The sequence below is a fragment of the Mus musculus genome, chromosome 14, assembly GCF_000001635.26.
Source record: "Mus musculus strain C57BL/6J chromosome 14, GRCm38.p6 C57BL/6J".
NCBI classification, from domain to species: domain Eukaryota; kingdom Metazoa; phylum Chordata; class Mammalia; order Rodentia; family Muridae; genus Mus; species Mus musculus.
This window is the reverse complement of record NC_000080.6, coordinates 33,630,370-33,645,663: the sequence shown is the minus strand read 5'-3', so window position 1 is coordinate 33,645,663 and position 15,294 is coordinate 33,630,370. Positions and strand designations below refer to the sequence as shown.

General features: G+C 40.3%; 1 protein-coding gene and 1 non-coding gene across 7 annotated transcripts in view; both read right to left on the bottom strand.

Annotated features, from left to right (window-relative positions):
* Positions 1-1,062: 1,062 nt before the first annotated feature.
* On the bottom strand, positions 1,063-1,169 carry Gm26228. The gene has a single exon (XR_003951321.1). It is a non-coding gene; the product is annotated as a U6 spliceosomal RNA (small nuclear RNA).
* A 3,740-nt stretch (positions 1,170-4,909) lies between these two features.
* Ptpn20 (protein tyrosine phosphatase, non-receptor type 20) overlaps positions 4,910-15,294 on the bottom strand; it is a 51,562-nt gene continuing 41,177 nt past the window's right edge. For 3 of the 6 annotated variants that reach the window (XR_383149.4, XM_030247694.1, XM_030247695.1), the window contains 3 exons: positions 12,543-12,758; positions 7,282-7,344; positions 4,911-6,566 (listed from right to left, as the gene is read on the bottom strand). Coding sequence is in view for 5 of the 6 variants with exons in the window: in XM_030247694.1 (XP_030103554.1) it covers positions 6,501-6,566; positions 7,282-7,344; positions 12,543-12,758 (345 nt within the window). In the remaining variant the exon portion in view is untranslated. Of the gene's footprint in view, positions 6,567-7,281; positions 7,345-12,542; positions 12,759-14,422; positions 14,758-15,294 lie in introns of all 6 variants that reach the window. The other 3 variants (XM_006518728.4, XM_006518730.1, NM_008978.2) reach the window with 2 other exon arrangements.

Genomic DNA, 15,294 nt, shown 5'->3' with positions numbered 1-15,294 from the left:
TCTCCCTGGCTCCCCAGAGGCTCAGGTGCTGACAGCCACTGCCACATTATTTGCAATAGACAATATCCCAAGTCATGTTCCTTGCTACAGCCACGGGGCAGTGTTCTGGTGTGGTGCAGCTCTTCCATGGTGTCTGCAGGGGTGTCAGTGAGGGCAGGCAAGATTTCTGTTTTTAATTCTGTGTATATGTGGGGGTTTGTGGGTGTATGCATTTAAGTTTGGGTACCAGAAGAGGGCATCAGATCCCTTGAAACTGGAGTTACAGACAGGCATGCTTCTCCGTGTGGGTCCAGGGGATGGAGCTCGGGTCTTCTGGAGCAGCAACAAGCACTCTTAGGTTTCCTGGACCTTTCCCATGGGGATTTGACTATAACCGTTTTTTTTTGTTCTGTTTTCTTTTCTTTGGAGATAGGGACTTTTGGTGGCTTTCATGTATCTTTTATACCTCCAGTGAACTAACTCACTGTCTGAGCTCTTCTCATTCTACTCTCTTCTATTTGGACTTCTTCACCCTTTCTCCCTGTTCTGCTCAAATTTTGTTCTAAGATTCACCCTTAGTGTGTGACTCTGTTAAAGGAATTATACTTCACCTGGCAGTGGTAGCCCACACCTTTAATCCTAGCAATTGGGAGGCAGAAGCGGGTGGATCTCTGAGTTCAAAGACAGTCTGTTCTACAAAGAGAGTTTCAGGAAAGCCAGAACTACAGAGAGAAATCCTGTCTGAGAAAAACAAACAAACAAACAAACAAACAAAACCAAATAAACCCCAAAACTATACTTCACTAAGCCCTCAACTCTTGTTAATATTAAATAATGTATACACTTGATAAAATACTTTATAAAACATTGTTTTATACTTTATAGACCTTAGCCCCTTCCACCTCTTTTTTTATTTAAACTATTTTATCAGATATTTTCTTCAATACAATTACAATTCAAATGCTATCCCGAAAGTCCCATATACCCTCCCCCTGCCCCCCGCCCTGGTCCCCAACCCACCCACTCCCGCTTCCTGGCCCTGGCATCTCCCTGTACTGGGGCATATAATCTTTGTAAGACCAAGAAAATATGTAACGCTTCACAAATTAGTATGTCATCCTTGCGCAGGGGCCATGCTAATCTTCTCTGTATCTTTCCAATTTTAGTATATGTGCTGTCGAAGCGAGCACCCACTTCCACCTCTGATGAATATACATATAGGTTCAACTACTGCGTTCAGATGAAACTACTACACTCTCCAGTGAATATCTGCAGGCTGTTACTAATTAAGAGAGATCTTTCAGCACAGAGCTTGGGGAACACAGATGAAAGAATAATATGGGGGGCAGACACCATTGTGTAGCAATTTCTAGAAGCATTCTACTTGAGGAGTGCTCCTTACTACTCAGGAAATAAACAACACACAAGTCTCATGAAGTCCCTGAATCTTACCAGTCTAACAGGGTACCTCCTTCCACAGGGTTATATAAGAATAACTACTGAGGAAGGGAAACTTTGACCTGTCTATGCCTGCAAGTCATGCAGAGAACTCCAGAATACTAGTTTTAATGAATTTCACCCCTTCGAGGGTGGGCTTTTGATAACGCGGTTGCTTTTGAGTAGACTGTGTTCCTATAAGTAATCCCTAACCCATACTCCTGAAATAAGCCCAATAAACTCACTGTTGAAGGTTATATTTCAACAGTAACACTACTTTAATATGTCATCAGTTGCCCACCTGTGGGAAATGAATGTCTGTTCATGTTATCCAAGGGATAGTATCACACAGTACACATTATGACTGAACAAGGGGCTTTGCAGTCAGGCCACCAAGGGTGATAAAGAACACTGGAGATCCCAGGTTCAGTCCTTGGTTTCCCATTCTAACATTCTTTGGACAGCTTGTCCATTCTCATGTCTCAGCATCATCTTCAACATAAATGTCCCCTCAGATTTGAATTTTCAGCTTGGGAATAGTTTTTTATTATTATTATCATTTTTATTAGGTATTTTCTTCATTTACATTTCCAATGATATCCCAAAAGTCTCCCATACCCCCCCCCACTCCCCTACCCACCCACTCCCACTTTTTGGCTCTGGTGTTCCCCTGTACTGGGGCATATAAAGTTTGCAAGTCCAATGGCCCTCTCTTTCCAGTGATGGCCGACTAGGCCATCTTCTGATACATATGCAGCTAGAGACACGAGCTCCGGGGGTACTGGTTAGTTCATATTGTTGTTCCACCTATAGGGTTGCAGACCCCTTAGGCTCCTTGGGTACTTTCTCTAGCTCCTCCATTGGGGGGCCCTGTGATCCATCCAATAGCTGACTGAGGTCTCATTGGTATAAAATACAGCAGAACTCAAACCAAATTTACACATTGTCTCTCCTGACTATGTTAACGAATCTCAAAAGTTTTATTTTCATTTAGTTTGAAGTACTCTTTAAGTTCTTTTTTTTATTTCCACTTTGACTTCTGAGTTATTTAAAATATACAGACTGGGCTGGTGAGATGGCTTAATAGATGAGGGCTTTTGCTGTCAAGCCTGCCAGCCCTGATCTCTGCGACACACATGGTGAAAGAAGAGAACCCACTTCCTTTACAAGTTGTCCTCTGACCTCCACATTCATATGGTGACACAATGTATGATTTTAGTTCACACATAAACATACATATATATTAATAATTCTTTTAAATTTGACTGAGGTATAAAATTCTTACAGAATATCCTTACATTTTAAAAGAAAGCATATTCTGCTATAATTTGGTACAGTGTCTATAAATAGCATATGGATCTGGTTGACAATCCAGACCCAAGCAATATCTCTCATTTTTCCTTCTTATTCTAACAATTACTAAGACAAGTGTTGAACTCTCTAAACATAATTGTGCATCTGTTTATCTTCTCAGTATTATCAGATCCATCAATATTTGCTCTATTTGTTAAGCTCTGGACTTTCAATACTAACTTTAACATATAACACATTTTTAAAAATACAAAATAGATCTGGGGTAGTGAGGAGGCTCAGCGGTTACAGCCACTAACTGCCAAGGCTGATGACCTGAGTCAAGCCCCACATAGCAATGAAGAAAACTGACTCTGGTAGCTGTGCTCTGACTGCCACAGGCACACAGAGGCACACATCCACCCAAGCGTACACACAATGAATCTAACTCAGGGCCTCATGCATGCTAGACAAACGCTCTACCACTGAACTACACTCCTGCCCAGAACCACAGTGTTTAAAACACTTTGACTTTTCCACCATCATTTCATTATTCTCTTTCGTCTCAACTAACTCCTTTTTCAAAACTATCTTGGGTATGTAGTGAATTTATCGCTCATCTCGAACCTGATCATAGACTACTCGGTTCTTACTAAGTTCAATCTTAAGTTGTTTGGGTTTTTGAAAGAGGGTCTTACTGTCCAGGCTTGGCTAGCCTGGAACTCACTATGTGTACCAGGCTGGCCTTGAACTCACAGACATCTGCCCTCTGAGGGCTGGAGTTAAAGCATGTGCCACCATGCCTATGTCTGATTTTTATACAACTCTTTTGTTGTTTCATGTTTAATACCTCTGTTGCTGATGTAAAGGAATTGGCAAACCCTACTTTAAAATGGGCCAGGAAGTAAACACTTTAGACTGCATGAACTATGTGATCCCCGAAAATATGAATAACTCAGACTTTTCTATTATAGCAAAAAGCAGCTGCAGATAATAATTTGTAAGCCAATGAGCCTACAACATTACAAAGGAAGGCACGCTATGGTTACTATGCTGAATATAACTGAATACAGCTGAATATAGCTGAATAGCTATAGGAAAAGTAAATTTTACTAATGTACCTTGAATTGTAACTTTGGGATACATTTTCTAATATTTTCAGTAAGCTATTATTTTTATGAAGGCAAACAAGTAATTTTGTTCTACCTTTCTAATCCTAATAACAACAATTGTACTGTGTATCCCCATACTCTTTCTAGCTACCAGATAACTCCTCGGTGACAGTGTTAGTGGCTTGTTAATAGGCTCTACTTCTCCACCCTCAAATACGATGCGATTTTCTAAAAAGCTTTCTCATTTTCAACCTTCAGAGATGACAGCTGGATTGGGAAGCTTCTATGATTCCTTCACATTCAGACTGCTTCCTAATGAAAGCATTACCCTACTTTTGGATCATAGCTATAGACTCAGAGCTCTGAGCTGTCCACCCTCCCTACTGAGTCCACTGATTGATACATTCTTCAGTTATTCAGATCTCAAGACAACACAGGAAAATAAACAAAACCAAACCTGAGTCTTTCCAGGGCTTAGAAAAAACTAAGTAGGAAATGGAACTTTCACTTTAGGTCTTCCAAGGTGTTTTCCTTTGAGAGTTTTCAATAAAATAAATCACTGAAATGGCCTTTGAGTCATATATTTAAGGTCCATTGGAAGCTGAGTGTTCCAGAGAGGCCAAGAGGGAAAAGGTCCAAAGAAAAATTGATTAGTAAAACCAGTGTGGAGGTAAATATGTAATACTTATGTCTGAAAAGTCTTGGTCTAACACTTAAGCATCATTAATTTTTTTTTGAAGTTGAAAGTTACTAAATATCCATGCTTATATTTAAATATCTTTAAGCTTTCTTTAAGTCAGCTGTCACATCCTCACCAGGGTTTCACATCCAAGGTAGGAAATGATTCACTACTAGTGTAGAAGTCAGGATTTCAAGCAATCCAAAGTTTTTGCTTTGAAATTCACCTTCAAGAATGAAATGAAATCAAATGCAGTCAGTGTTTCCATGTTTACTTAAATTCCCTGCAAAACTCAAAGTAGTTTAGCTGTAAAAACATGGCACACCTGAAAGAGGAGGCATGCTCAAGACACGGGGATGGCTTCGTCACAAGAAATCACAAGATCCTGATCAATTAAAACACTCCAGGCAATGCATAGTAAATATTTTCATTTAATAACAACATACAGGCCATGGTGAGAATATTCTTCTATATTATACTTATTATTTTATAGTAACAGAATGAAAATACAGTTACAGTTACAAATGTTAATAACCAATAATCAGAATGATATTATTGTTCAGCACAGATCATTATGTATATAAACAGTATAAATAGCTATAATCATCAACTTGAGTTAAGGTCAAATATATATATAATATATAATATTTCTATAGTATAATTATATATAATTATTTCTAAAGTGAGAATTATCAATTTTAATTCAACCAATTCAAGTGTATTCATTTAACCAAAGAAATGAGCCTCTTAAAAGTTTAGCATTTATAATTTTAGGAATTTTCAATATGATTCACAGTTCTGAATTCACTGTACAAATACGCTTATCAATTTCTTTGTGGCTGATAATTAGGAGTGTCTAATCATTGAAAGCCTTTAACCAAGGAACCACCACATTTGTCTGAGTCCTGATATAATGAATGGAACAGCGGACCAGAGTTTTCTTAACAAGCATGTGGAAATTTTTACTTTTACAACTATGAATTTGGCTTTCCAAAATCTAGTCCAATGTCCAGCATCTAAATATTCCTGTAGAGGAAAGAAATGACTTAATGGTCCTCTAGAGGAAAAAAAAATCTTTTTTAGATCTTAGTTAAAAAGAAAAAAACCTTGATACAACAGGTACCAAGAATGACTCAAACTTAAATAACAATATCACATATTAACATTTATGGGCTAGCTAAAGATCCAGAGGCACGTGTCGTGTAGCCCTTGCTTCTGATAAAGCACATGGAAAAGTATGTTAACTGTGGGGCAGGGCAGGAGAGAAGTCTGCCTGGGCCCGGCAAACATTTCCACTGAATTTACAGATGGATGTCTATTTTAGTTTGGCACTGCTGACCAGTGTGTTCAGGGGATAGTAAGGAGGGGCACTAGTCACCTACAAGGTGCTTGCCAGGGCAGCCGACAAGGGTCTGACTGCTCCTCCAGGAAGGTAGCTCTTCCTTCAAAATCCCTAGGGCACTCTGGGACCATGGAAGTATAAGACACAAAACCCATTTTATATCAAAAGTCAGTCCACCCTAATTAGAGTCCTTTTGAGTTATTCGGTTACCAGCTGGAAGTATAGATTCTAACACACATTTCACGTGTCTCCAAAATGACCACAAGAGGGCAGTCTGTGAGCCTGCAGTTTACTGCCCCCATGTTCTCCCAGAGTAGGGCTTGTAAAGTGTTAGAAATTGTCTGAGGCTTTTGACCACCTTTCCAAATAAAATCTTATCAAACACATCTAAGTCTTTTATTAAGCTCTGTAATACCACAAACCAGACAGCCAAGCGGAGGTTGTTTCATGCAACTTCCGTTTCCGTAGAAGGCATGGAGGGTATTTTGCTCTTGTTCAGAAAGATCAAGTGGAAACAGTTCACTCTGTGCCCAGTAGTGCTACCTTCAGGGACTTTCAGAGAGAAAAATCAGAAGGCAGACTGCACGGCCCGCAGACGCTTCAGCACGGCTCAGGCTCCAAGCTGCTCGGTAACCTCGAGGGACAGGCGCAGAAGTCTCTCTTAATACAAAGCCAGAAGGTTCTGAAGAACTTCAAGCACAATTTCATAACAAAACTGGTACTGCTCCTGTACACACGCACACACACATGACACAGTGGTAAGTGAACAGGCCCCATTGTCTCCCATGGAAGATCACATCTGCAAGGTTTTTCAGTCACATAAGAAAAGTCTCCTCAAATAACAAATGTTCATCTATAAACACTTAGGAACTTCCTTATGCAAGTATAGACTTGAAATATGAAGGACATAAATAATCAAAATAAATGTCTTGGCCTAGGACTCCTTAACAGAGATTCTAAAAGGAAGGAAAATGTCAGCATCCACTTCCTTATATCTTATATCTCTAGCCAACCTCACTCCAATTTTAAAAGATTCACATTAACTTTAACATTTCAAATGTATACAATTGTTATATGTTTATAAACCCAAACATATCTCTACTTATATAGACATACATAGTATACATATCAGTTCAGAGGCAACTGTTGTTATTATAAATATTCTTTTTGTTTCTCCTGGCAATTACAAACTAATCTGTAATACGAAAAAAGCATTTTATAACATGCCAATAGCAGGTAGATAGTTAGATAAGTAGATAGATAGATAGATAGATAGATAGATAGATAGATAGATAGATAGATAGATAGATAGAGAGAGATAGGCAGACAGACATAAATAGAGGCAAGTTCACATTTCAAGTTACTGTCTAGAAACTTAATACTACATTAGACCCACTGCTTCTGCAGCATGGTGTTTGTCAAGTTACACGGGGAGTACTTGCCTTGGTTTGAATCATGCCACAGCGCTGCTTTCTCATCTGGGTCACTATGTTCATAATGTCAAACTGAAATGAGATGACAATGGAGAACATAAACTCACAAATTGACAAATGAGTACTCTCTATCTCCTTCTAGTGAAAAGAGATATCAAGAGGTAACTAGAAAGGTCTCCTTTCCAGTCGCAATACACGTCTTAAAGCCCAGCCTCATGAATAAGAAACACTTGTCTTTTGTCTCAGCTCCAAACTTTGTCTTTGTCCTTCCATGAGTGTTTTGTTCCCAATTCTAAGAAGGGGCAAAGTGTCCACACTTTGGTCTTCTTCTTCTTGAGTTTCATATGTTTTGCAAACTGTATCTTATATCTTGGGTATTCTAAGTTTCTGGGCTAATATCCACTTATCAGTGAGTACATATTGTGTGAGTTCCTTTGTGATTGGGTTACCTCACTCAGGATGATGCCCTCCAGGTCCATCCATTTGCCTAGGAATTTTATAAATTCATTCTTTTTAATAGCTGAGTAGTACTCCATTGTGTAAATGTACCATCTAGAGACTGCCATACCCGGGGATCCATCCCAGAATCAGCCTTCAAATGCTGACACCAGTGCATACACCAGCAAGATTTTGCTGAAAAGACCCTGATATGGCTGTCTCTTGTGAGGCTATGCCGGGGCCTGGCAAACACAGAAGTGGATGCTCACAGTCAGCTATTGGATAGATCACAGGGCCCCCAATGGAGGAGCTAGAGAAAGCACCCAAGGAGCTAAAGGGATGTGCAATCCTATATAGGTGGAACAACAATATGAACTAACCAGTACTCCCCGGAGCTCGTGTCTCTAGCTGCATATGTAGCAGAAGATGGCCTAGTCGGCCATCACTGGGAAGAGAGGCCCATTGGACTTGCAAACTTTATATGCCTCGGTACGGGGGAACGCCAGGGCCAAGAAGTGGGAGTGGGTGGGTAGGGGAGTGGGTGGGGGAAGATAATGGGGGACTTTTGGGATAGCATTTGAAATGTAAATGAAGAAAATACCTAATTAAAAAAAAGAAAGAAAGACTTGTCTTAGCAGGCTTTAAAAGGGGAAGAAGAAAACCATCATCTGTGAGGAAGAACACTCTCAAAGAACTTACTCCCTGTATGCTAATCACAGAGAACTGAAAGCAGCAGTATGATTCTGGACAAGCATAGAATGCCTACCTTGACCACGTGAGCATGCATGTTTCTTATAGAAAGAGCCCTGATGATTCACTAACACTGTAGTGTGCACCTGACAGCTAGAGGTGGCCACAGACTGCCGGCCACAAAGGTCTGCTGCTAGGTCATAATGACATGGTGCAGAAATGTGAAGAATTTAGGAAGTCTTCCCGCCACTGGGCACTGGTAGTGAGCTCTGCTGAGAGTGACCAAGCAAGCAGCCCATGGATCAGCCGCAGCACAGGCACTCATCTGGAAAGGCAGTGTGGTGCCAGCACTGTATAGGCATGGAACTCAGGCTATGCTGACATGATGTTTTCAGATTTCCCAACTATAATCATATTATTTATCCCCCCTCTCTCTTGTGTGTGTGTGTGGGGGGGGGTGCTTGTGTGTGTGTACATATACAATGCAGAAGTCAATGTTAGGTCTTATCCCTCAAGAGTTGTTCACCATCTTTTATGAGGCAGATTCCTTCTGGAACCTGGGTCTCATCAATTAGGCTAGATTGGCTAATCAATCATCTCTAGGGATCCACCTGTCTCTGCCTCCCAAATGCGAGGATCACAAGTGGGTGGAATATGAACGGAATAGTGCTCAACTTCTTATGCAGGCCTCGGGCCTGACCTTGGGTCCTCATTGCTGCCTGGCAGGCATTGTTTGTCAGAGTTCCTTATGTATTCCAGATGCATGGCATTTCTTGGATTCATAGTTTGAAATTATTTTTTCCTAATCTTTAGCCTGCCTTTCATCTTCCCCCTAGGTTCTTGTATAGAACAAATTATAGGGGAATCAGTCCAGAAAATAAAAAAAGCCATGCATAGTTAAAAGAAAGCAATAGATCTAGTTGCAGATGACACAAATCATCTACGTAGAAATGACAAGTAACTAAGCCACAAATAAGACTCAGAATAAATGAGCTTGACAAGGTCATAGGATAGAAAACCAACATGCAAAAATCATTTGCATTTCTATGTCTTACTTTCAGTGCAAGAAATATGGGAAAACTGAAATTTAAAATAGTAAAATTTCAAATTTGGTCAAAGAAAATTAAATGGGATAAATTTAACAGAACACTTAAAGAATTTATATTCAGAAAATTGTGGAATGCTTACCAAAGAATCTTTAAAAGACCTATTAAATGAGGAAATATATAATATATTCATGGATTTGCTGACTCAATACAGGAAAGATGTCAGTTCTCCCCAAAATTTATATAGACACAAAGTAATTTTTACCACAATCCCAGAAGGCAAGCTGTGATGACTAGTTTTATGTCAACTTGTCAGAGATTAGGGACATATTTGGAAAGAAGAAATCTTAACCTAGCAAATGCCTCCAATAACACTTGCCATGGGCAAGTCTGTGGTGTGCTTTCTTGAGTGGTGATGGATGTGGGAGGGCCTAGCCCACTGTCAGTTGCGGCATCCCTGGGCAGGCTGGTCATGTGAAGAAATCCTGTAATCACCACTCCTCCTGCCTCGGTGCAGCCTTGAGTTCCAGCCCTGACTTCCACCAGTGATGTACTATTGTGACATGGAACTGTAAGCTGAAATAAACCTTTGGTCATGATGCTTTATCACAGCAATAGAAATCCTAACTAAGGCACAAACTAATCACGAAATTTACACTGGAAAACACAGACTCTGAACTGGCCGAGACATTTTGAAATTTAAGAATGAAGTATAAGGAACCACTCTATCTAATATTAAATCTTTTACACAGTTACAGAGATCCAAAGGTTGGTACTGGCAGCAAAATGAGACACATAGATCAATGCAACAGAATACAGGCCAGCACAGCCCCATGAGAATGCACTAAGTAATTTCTGAAAAAGGTATATTGACAATTCTGTGTAGGAAGAATAAACTTTTCAACACCATTTCTGGAACAACTGATTACCCAAGGCCAACAAGGAAATAGAGACTAATTCTCAGTCAAAACTCCATGCTTTACATACTCAACAGAGAGTGTGGACTTGGGTCTAAAATATAAAACTTGAATTTCTCAAAATCTAGGTTCCTAGACTTGATATTTGAAGCATGATGCACAAAAAGGGAAACTAAGTTAAAGTCATTAAAATTAAAACCTATATTTCTTTGGGAGCTTTAACACTGCAACAGTGCTGAGTAAAATTATGGCAATAAGTCTGCAGTCCTCAACCTTAATTTACTGATAGGAAAAGAAGCTTTGCTGATTTATCTTACCAGAACAGACACAGTCTTCCGGGTGTGGTTGTATTGGCCAACAACAACTACCACATCTACAACACACAACAATAACCACAACAACAACTATAACAACCACTATAACAATAACAACAAGAAGACAATGAAAATGACTGAGAAGAAATGAAGAGTAAAAAAGATCAAACAAATTCTACTGGAATTGAGTCTCCACATAAAATTGCATTTTATAAAAATTATTGTTTGTGGTGTGCTAAAACCGCACTTGTATTATTTACAAAGATGTACTAGCTAACAAAACAAAGGAACCATTAACTTAATTGGCTTAAGTTAATTAATTAATTAAACTGCCACATAAGCTGTGTAAGATCAGAAATAAGGCACATTTCACGTGGAAGAAGCTATTCTGTGGGGGCACGGTGCTACTTCCATTTGACAAAAGATAACAGGGAGCATGTACAGTGCCACAGTGATATGAACAAGGATGAACATGCAAACATTTTAGGACAGGTGCCTTTTTCTGACCATCCAGCTTATATGAATTCTTCATCATGATATTCCGAGTTTGCTTTGGAAAACAATAGCATTCCCAGTCTCACTCTCATGGCCTGTAGTCATGAGTGGCCAGACCAGGCCAGGGCCATCCTTTAGTGTTCGGAGACTAACACACAGTCAGAAAGTGAAATGCTAGGAGATAGAAGCCCATGCTTTTGAAAAGAGATTCATCTTTCCCTAAGGACTGTTTTTCTAGCTCCTCCTTGATGTCCTCTGTGGGTGAACACTGAAAATATAGCAGCCATTTTTCACCACAGGAAGGCCTGCCTCTAATGGATAATGGCTGTGCAGAGCCCTAGACTTCAGGAATCTGACTTTGTCCCACAAGAAAGTAACTTCAGAACAAACCTGTCAGGGCACATGGCTCTTCACCTTTTGACTGGGCTAAGGACTTCACGTCCTTAGGGCAGTGTAAGAGCCACCTTCCCTAGGGCCTGCACAATCAGCAGACATCTCTTCCTCAGTACTACAGCCCGGAATAGTTCAGGAAGCAAGCTATTGTGGCACACAGACAACAATAAAGCAGTGTATAACCACCATATATCAGACTCCGTCTCTTACAGTTCAGTTCGGGAGAGAGTAAGGGATTGCTAATGTTTGGCTCATACCCATGAATACTTATCTCCTCATTTTATGTTGGAAAAAAAAACACTAATTTTGAGGCTGGGAAGATGGCTCCCTGCTCAGAGGACACACTGCTCCTAAAGAGTTCAATTCCCAGCAGCCATGCTGAACAACTTATGACCGACCACCTGTCACTCCAGCTCCAGGAGGGTTCATGTGTCTCTCCTCTCCTGGCATGTTTGCACATCCACATACAAACACACAGTTAAAAGTTATAAACCACAAAAGTGTACAAAATAATACAACTGGTATTTGAGAGAGGATGAGCAATTTATATAAAACCACTCAAATCTAAAGTAGATAGTAAAATCAGCAGTTAAGCCTAGAGGCCCTTCATCAACTCTGAGCTCAACATTTTTCAACATACATGCACATCAGATTTTCTTACGGAAAGCAAGAATATTTGGTTGAAATTATCTAAAAGAAATACTAAAGCCCTAAGTGGCTCACAAAGGAAGGAAATGACTGCTTACTTACAGAGTACCCATCACTCTCTACACTTTCCTAGCTAGTCACTGATATAACTCACGTTAATCCTCACCGCAGTCGCAGGAGCCTGAAGCAAACCCAGTGAGAATGAAACCTCCTAAGCTAATGTGCACTCTACGTGCTGTGCTGCTCAGATCACAGCTGTCCAGCAAGAGCAGGCTGTGAGAAGCATGGTTAGAGGCATTATCAGTTCATCTGCTTTATCACATACTTACAGAGTAGTTCTTCTCGATGGCAGAGAACACAACATCCACACATATGAACACCCCTGTTCGGCCTACACCAGCACTGCAGTGAACAAGGAGGGGTCCTGTAATGTGGCTCTTCCTCACATAACGGACATATTTTATGAAAAAATCTGCTGAGGCAGGAGTGCCATGGTCTGGCCACTTGGTGAACTGCAAGTGTTTTACACATTGGCTCTTTCCTGTCTGGTAGAGAGACAGAGAGGTTTATTGATTTCTTATATTAGAGATCTCATTTCAATTTCTATTATAGTAACGATGGTGCTGATGGAGACAGTGCACATTGATGTATTGAGCATTCAGAATACAGAAACTTAAGCTGGTTGTTTTTTAAAAAAAACTCTGAAAGTTGCCAGAATTAGCTTTTCTCCATTTTAAAAAGGAGAACACAATGAAAACAATAAAAAACAAGAATGCTGTCAGGATGCAGGAATCCAGCACTCCTACCAGGTAATGTGCTAGGAGCTTCACACGGGTTATCGACTTCAATCCTTAAATCAGCCTAAGATAAAAGTACTATTTTGCTTCCATTTTTAGAGATCAGAATTGGTAGGACTGGGAGATATATGCTCCGTCACAAGACTCACATATTTAGAGCTTGGACTTGAATGCTTGACTTCCAAATCCTACACTAACACTTTTCTTCTGTATCACGAGGCTGCAGATAAACCAAGATTTCAAAGTACTTAAGAGTAAAAAGTTGGCTGACACTTTCAGAAGGATCTGCACCTCCCATACAGGAGTCACTACGAATATATGATCAGTATGGTTTCAAACCTTCTTAGTGTCACAAGTACCAAGGCCTAAGTGCCTTAGAAGTCTGGCAATTTTATTAAAAAACAAAACAACCTTACCTGTAAGTGCTTTGTCCCAATTGCTACTTATCAAATTCATGTTCTTTTGCAGAAGTGGGGCATTTCATGTTCTAGCTGGCCCCTGCTTTTGTCTACAACCACCCTTGATCCCTCATTGTTCCTTGATAATGTACAAAGTTCTGTTCCATGAGCACTTATTTATGTTTCTATAAACACACCCAAGGCAATGTCTCTTTCAATTGTCTGTTTCCTTTCTTTCTTATCTAGGAACTTTGCCACCCACATGTGATGTTAGCTTCAGTAATCCTTTTCCTAAACCCCAGATAACACTATTTCCCATCTCAGCTCCCAAAGCACCTTATGTGACCCTTGACATTATCACAGCACAGCAACTCTAGTACTGGAGAATATAGGTGTCTCCTTGCTCACTGTGTGGCAGGAGAATCCATCACAGCAGTAGGCACTCTTGACAAACTCAGTGCAGTCTGCCACATTTGGCAGAAGCCACCAAAGGGCATCACGGGACCAGAAGCATCTGATAGCCACTCCCTGCCCCGTGATCCCCTTTACATTTTCTTCCTTTCCAGTCACAGTTTGGCTAAACAGAAGTCAAAAACTATAGCTTCATTTCTACATGACAAAGAGGTAAAAGGTTACTCTATTTTCTTCTAGAACTGGCTGTCCTGGAACTCTCTGTAGACCTGACTGGCCTTGAACTTACAGAGATCCACCAGCATCTGCCTTCCAAGTGCTGTGATTAAAGGTGTGCACCAATAACAAAGGTTACTTTTAAATTTTTTTCTTTTTATTTATTCTCCTCTCATACAATACATCCCACCAGCAGCCTCCCTCTCTCCATTCCTCTTACTCCCCCTACCTCCCCTCACTCACAGATACATGGCTCCTCCATTTCCCTTCAGAAAAGAGCAGGCTTCCCAGTGGTAGCAAGCAAACAAGGCATACCTTCAGTATATATTCCAACACACTAGCTTATATTGTAAAACATGAATCTACAAGCAGCATTATAAGACTTACGGACTTCTTCACAATCTGAAATACTCGAACGGTGAAATATTGAGTTACATGAAAGGTCTCCAGAAAGACACTAAAGTGTTCGAATTCCAAAGGCTCCTTCAGAGAAATGGGCCAGTAACTGTAACACTTGATAACTCCACATTCTATCTCTCTGGTTATCATAGCAATAACATTACAATTATTTTCCAGAACCATTTGCCAAAAGTCTTCTATAGTTTCTGGCAATGGTCCTTGAGTGGCAATATAAAAATACTCTTCTTCATGATTTACTATTCTAATATAACTAGCGTTGATGTAGTCCTTGTTTTTTCCAAGAGGAACACGTGTTGAATCATCTATTATGGAAACAGAAACATGTGGTAAAAATAACGGAAGAGTGGGCTGAGCTACCCAGACTTTGTGAAAGCATCTCACACAGGTAAATCCATGAATTTCTTTACCACTCTCTCAAAAGAAAATGACAAGGGAGATTACTTTCAAAAGAGCCAAGTTTAAATTCATCCCTCCATTCCAATGAGTCATCGGTGTGGTTAGAGGTCTCTGGCTTCTGTGACTCTGTCAATATCAGATCCTCCCTGGGACTCCTGCTGGTTATCCTGTTGCCCTGTGCCATGGAGAGCCTGCAGATTTGCATCAGCAGGACTGGCCCTTCCATGTGCCCCAACAGTTCACAGATCATGTAGACTTTGGGGTGGGGCAGGAGTGTGCTATGGGACACACTGTGACACACTGTGACACACTACAGCTGATTTCTATGCTTTCTTTTGTTTTGTTTACTTGTTTGTTTGTGTGTATGTGTGTTTTATTTGGGGGGATTGCAAGAGCAGAGGGTGGAGATGAGGGGCTGGGGAGATGATCAGGACTGGAGTGCA